This window comes from Astatotilapia calliptera, chromosome 8 (genome assembly GCF_964374335.1).
Source record: "Astatotilapia calliptera chromosome 8, fAstCal68.1, whole genome shotgun sequence".
NCBI classification, from domain to species: domain Eukaryota; kingdom Metazoa; phylum Chordata; class Actinopteri; order Cichliformes; family Cichlidae; genus Astatotilapia; species Astatotilapia calliptera.
Window position 1 is genome coordinate 22,763,732 of NC_137429.1, and position 5,482 is coordinate 22,769,213.

The 5,482-nt window shown below is 42.6% G+C and overlaps 1 protein-coding gene across 1 annotated transcript; it reads right to left on the bottom strand.

The window, feature by feature from the left end:
• On the bottom strand, positions 1 to 4,432 carry maff (MAF bZIP transcription factor F). Its single transcript, XM_026177246.2, has 3 exons — positions 4,132 to 4,432; positions 1,536 to 1,629; positions 1 to 1,359 (listed from the first exon to the last, which is right to left on the bottom strand). The coding sequence occupies exons 1-3, from the start codon at positions 4,218 to 4,220 to the stop codon at positions 916 to 918; spliced, it is 627 nt and encodes a 208-aa protein (XP_026033031.1). The 5' UTR covers positions 4,221 to 4,432; the 3' UTR covers positions 1 to 915.
• Between the last annotated feature and the right edge of the window lie 1,050 nt (positions 4,433 to 5,482).

Consider the following 5,482-nt stretch of genomic DNA (forward strand, 5'->3'; position numbering starts at 1 on the left):
CCCCCCCCCCCCCCAAAAAAAAAAAAAACAAAAACAAAAACCTGGAAAATCTTAGTGAATCGCACAACTTAGAGAAATTCACAATGCACTCAGGCAGCATTTCTCTGACCGTTTCTGCTCCCAAAAGTCTCATGACTAAAGCAGCTAGAGAGCCATCAATGGAAGGAGGCGAAAACAGATTCGATTATCCCACCGGCACATAAAGTGACATAAAGGGTGAGAAACTGCATTGAGAGGGAAGAAAAGGAAAAAATACAGGGGGGGTGGGAACACGAGGCTGCGCCAAGCTAGTGATTTCAGACTAGAAGGCATTATGGAGACCGAGGAAGCTCCACCCTAGCATTTTGCTGTTGGTCAGGTGCCATAAACGGAAGCAGAAAGGCACCCCAGCCTTTAATCAGGCTACACCAGCCTCGCTGTGGGGGTTTGCTGAGGACTAAAGGTGCTCAGTAACCCTGTTTGGCTTGGTTGGGCTTCAGTCAGAGTCCCCGTGTAGCTCAAGGGAAAGACTGTGAGGGTTTTTTGTGCATAAATATGTGCGACGCCTTGTTCACATTAAACAGAATTTGAAACTTTGAGTGCTTCAAGAAAAAAAAAAAAAAAAAAGATCACTGAGTAAATCTTACTTGACCAGACTGCTGTTTCATGGAGGATCATCAGAGGACATCTCTATCAAAACTACAGTACTGAACCCGTTTCTGTTTTCTTGTTTGTTAGAAAGGTGATCGTAGCTGTGATCGGATTTCTGTCAACTGTAATGTGAACAAGGCGCTTAGTATTTTCCTATTATTACAAGTCATCCTGCTCTCCTGCCTGCGTGAGTATTAAGGCCCGCAGATGTGTGCGTGTTTGCATTGCAGGCTTCCCCGTCCCCACCCCGAATCCCAAACCCCAGTCTGGTTTCAGCATCTCCTTCTAGGATAGCTCGTGCTCCCTCTGTGGCTGAGGCTGCTGCGGACTCTTGACGATGGTGATGACCGAGGCGGTGTTGAGGCGAGGGGCCGTCGCCAGCAGGCTGCCTCCTCCCGCTTCCAGACCCCTGGCGAATCTCTGAAGCGCAGCCAGGCGTGCGCTGAGCCCCTCCAGCTCCTTCCTCATGCCGGCGTTCTCGGCTCCGAGCCTCTCCACCTCTCTCTGCAGCTCCATCTTCTGCTGCTCCAGGGCCTCTCGCTGAGACACCCGCTTGACCCGGCAGCTGGCGGCATATCCCCTGTTCTTTAAGGTGCGACGCCGCTGCTTCAGCTTCTGAATATCGTCGCGGGAGAGGCCACGCAGGTGGAGATTCAGCTCTCGCACCGACAGGGACATTAGTTCGCTGTCCGACAGGAAGGGCACGTTCTCGCCGCATTCCTGCTTCACCTGAAGTAAAAACAGGAGGAAACAGGAAGAGAGGAAGCATTTAAAGAAGGAAGAATGAGAAAGGAAAACATACTTTCTTTTCTTCTTCCTTTTTTCAAAATGACAGTTTTCTCTCTTGAAAAACAAAACAACCCCCCCCTCCCCATGACTCGGTTTTATGTCTGGCTGTGTTTTACCTTCAGAGCTTTGCTGTTTCTTTCTGTCGTCATGGTCCAGTTGTCTTTGTTTTTTTCCCCTCCCCAAGCACCAGTAAAACCAGATACACACAATCTGAAGAAACAAACACAAACAACATCACATGAAATGTGGGACACTGTGCATTTTTGGTTCATAGCCTGCCTGACATTCACCATCCGCTCACAAGACATGCAGTCATGCACTACTGAAGAAAAAGGAGAACCTGCAGATCTTTCGTGCTTCTCCAAAGCACGCCGTCTCATTATAATTTGTGGTTTCATGTGAAAGACAGGGGAGGTTTTGAAAGTGACATGCCTTTCTCTGTTAGCTGGAATTATCAGGAGGAAGTTATCATGTGGCTGCCCTTTGGTTGCTCAAAGCAGGTGTCCTAACCAATTCCCTGAGCACTTCCTCTTGTCAGCACAACACCAACGGTTCGAGCCCTTGGTTTTACAAAAAACCAAAAACTTGAATACGTGGTTTTTAAAAGGGACACTTTTTAAACAGTTAAACTTGAAAAATTACAATACTTGATTTAAAAATAAATATGTAATAAAATGTCTTAAAGAGTCTACCTAAGAAGCACAGGTTTCACACAGACTCTTATCAGGACTGCTACACGCCTCTCAAATGCCACAGCGTGGGATTAAAGTCTAACCTAAATGGGCCAACTTCAACTTCTTCCCCCACCTTAGTCACTCCTCGGTTGCTTATTTAAAAAACAAAACAAAACAAAACAAAAAAAAAAACCTCACTCAGCACTTCAGCTGGAGACATCTTTTTTTGTCTTTCCTTCACACAGATCCTAATGTGAAAGTAAAGGATACAAATGGCCAAGTGGTCTGTTGACATGAAGGTACTCTGGGCCAGCTATACTGCTAAAACTTTTTGTATGATAATGTTTAATAATGAAGACCACCAAATTTCACTCTGACATCATGCAAACCATGGGGATTTTCCCATCTTACTTCTGCAAATTCACTCTGTTAACTTTCTCATTTATTGCAACACTGGATTTTCTCCTTATGGCGAATGTTCTTTCCCTGTGCTGCTCTCACGCTGTAGTCCAGAAGGGTTGAGAAAAAACACAGTAAACACAGAAAGCTGCATGTCATGACAGAGCGCTCACCGCTTACTTTAAGGTTGACCTTTTGGCAGCGTCTCTGATGAGCTAAGAGATGAGTGCAGTCATCTCTTTCTTTATTTTTCTTCCTGAGACCCAGACTGATCCCTAACAACCTTTTAGCCTTTTTTCTCTTGAAAATCGCAAATCACAAAAAAGCAGTGTGTTCATTTTAATTATTTAAAAGACATTCACAGCTTTATTTAAATTGTGTCACAACAATTTTAGAAACCCCAGTTATATTGTAACTTTTCCTCTATAAATTAGGCATAAAAGATACAGACCTGGTGCCTTAATGACTATAAAAAGAAGACTGCTGATGTGCTTAGACTTTACAGGAGACGACTTACATTTCCAACAAGTGAACCACAAACAAAACATAACCAAAAAGGGTCATTCGAGTTAAAATGTCACGTTTGATCTCTTTCACTCTGGGGGGAATCCCATTTTCTATGAATGCGTAGTTATAATAAATAAAAGAATAACTTGCTGCATGGGCCTCCAACTCAGGCACACTGGATGGTAAAACTAAATAAGCTAAATAAAAAAGGCTGTTATGGCCGGACAATAAACAGCATTTCCCGAAATGCGTAGGAAGTAGAGGTTGCAGCAACAGCGGTTGTCCAACCAGCCGTCGGACTCCGGCTGTAAACCGAGGAGACCGCCGTTTCGTAAAGTCAGGGTGATTCAGCAATAAAGCTCTTGCTCAGCTCCACCAAGACTGCCGGTCAGTGCAAATATAGGAAAACCAGGGGTGACCGCGTCTTTCTCGGTCAGTCCAAACAACACAGGATATCCACATTTATGCCATACTATAAATACCCAGTTGGAGGACATAGTAGTTTTTGTTTTTTTGTCTTAAGTGGAAAGCAACAAGTCAACGCAACACTGCTAAACGCAAGCTATAGCACGATTTCAGAAATTCCACTCCCGTCTATCTTCAATACTTAATATACAACGATTAAATACCGAGTGGAAAATACAAGCCAGGCCTGGGACCTATATTTATTTATTTATCTAGCTCCAGTTAGCATCTAGCCTTACCCTTAAAGAGCGGGGCTGGACACCGTAGGGCAAATGTGCGCTATAGTAAACAGCTATCATTAGAGCCTCTTCCGACATCTAGACTTTAATCAATTTAAATTGTATTTAAGCACACTTATGAAATAAGGAAGTGATAACCCCCTCTGGGTGTCAGTCTAGCCGAAATATAGACAGAAATATGCAAAGCGGGGCCAAATTATTCGTATCATCTTAAACATGCTAGTATGAACTGTTAGCAACTAGCATAAACGGTTAGTGACAGGCTAAAGGAGATTAAAGCCAGCTGCTGACTGCTCATTTGTCCTTGGTTGGTTACCCTGGTTGGCACGTCCCCCGGCAGATACCATTCCTCTAGTGCTCAGCTGTTACCACGAATACCGGCTAAACATTTTAATGTTTAGTATTTTTATAAAAAAGTAATGGTTTACCTGATGGCTCGACGCAACTCCGGCGACAAAATGTCAGTCCGCCTTTTCCCGGAATTACTCCGCTGCTCTCTGAGGTTGGATTCTTTCATTCATAAAAAACACAAGCGACAATGACGTCAGGGCTAAAGAATGAGGGCGGAGCCAAGCCCGCCCCCGAGACGTACTCCGGGAGGATGTAAACAAGGAATCCCTGAATCCCAGAACTTTTCCATGACCATCCCCCAGCTACTCTGGAAAGACATAACACCCTGGGAGAGGATTCAGAGTCCGCCTTTCCTAACACTGTCCAGCCCAACGACGCAGAAGATGTAAAATCCAGCAGAATTCAACAATAATAAGAAACTACTTCAGCTAAAACCCAACTTATCAAAAGCTATAACTTATAGTTAGGAGAAATTTCTACGAGCGTCTTTTCCCCGAAACACCGTCCTCTTAGCTACTTAATAATAGTAATAATAAAAGGTCGAATGCGTCTTCTTCTGGGTCCAATTTAAAGATTACTGATGCCTCCGTTTGTAGGGACATTACCGCCCCCTACTGGAAAACATGCGGAGAAGCATAATTGCGTTAAAAAACTTCAACATAAAAAGCAATTTGAAATTGCTTTGATTTCCAAACTTTAAAGAAATACTGTTAGTCATTGGTTGACATAAGAACTTTCTTTGTTTTAGCTCTTTAAAACATTTTTTCAAGACATTATATGACTTCACAATGACACAAAAAGATTAATACACTACAATAGATTTCCATATTACCAGTGCTGACATCAGCATAAATGACCTATATAAACTGCTGATGTCATCTTGCTGACGTCAGCCCAATGATCTATAAAATATTGCTGATATTGTCATGCTGACATCAGCAAGATGATCTATTAAAACTAAAGCTATCATAGTATTCATGTGTGGAAAATTGAGTTTAATAATTAATTTTTAAACTGCATCAATCTGTTGTTGCTTATTGTTACCACAGTGAAGGCAGGGGATTTTTTATTTTAATCATTTCTGTCTGTGTGCATGTTCACCTACAGGGCCTGAGTCATAAACATTATATTTTTACATTCAGCAGGCTGACATCAGTGTTGTATTAAACCAGGCTGAGGTCAGTATGTTGTAATAAAAGCATCAAAGTTTTAGTTCAGCACTTGTCGTTCAGAGGAAGTTGTGCTCCGTCAGGGCTCTTATTTATTTATCTCCATCTGGTAAAATGTTATGTATTAGTCTTATAACAAGGACGTGACTTGTAACAAAAACAGACAGAGTGACTTTTGTTTTGTTTTTCCCATTAAATTAATTCAGGAACTACAATGATCCCATATAATCCGAAGTCTGTCAATATATTGTTTACTCCT

What these genes read in the sequence shown, in the direction of transcription:
- maff (XM_026177246.2), bottom strand. Translation starts at nt 4,220, where the DNA reads ATGAAAGAATCCAACCTCAGAGAGCAGCGGAGTAATTCCGGGAAAAGG. An exon ending in GAGTTGCGTCGAGCCATCAG is followed by an intron (nt 1,630 to 4,131) that starts GTAAACCATTAC and finishes TTGTTTCTTCAG; the next exon opens with ATTGTGTGTATCTGGTTTTA. An exon ending in GAAACAGCAAAGCTCTGAAG is followed by an intron (nt 1,360 to 1,535) that starts GTAAAACACAGC and finishes TTTTTACTTCAG; the next exon opens with GTGAAGCAGGAATGCGGCGA.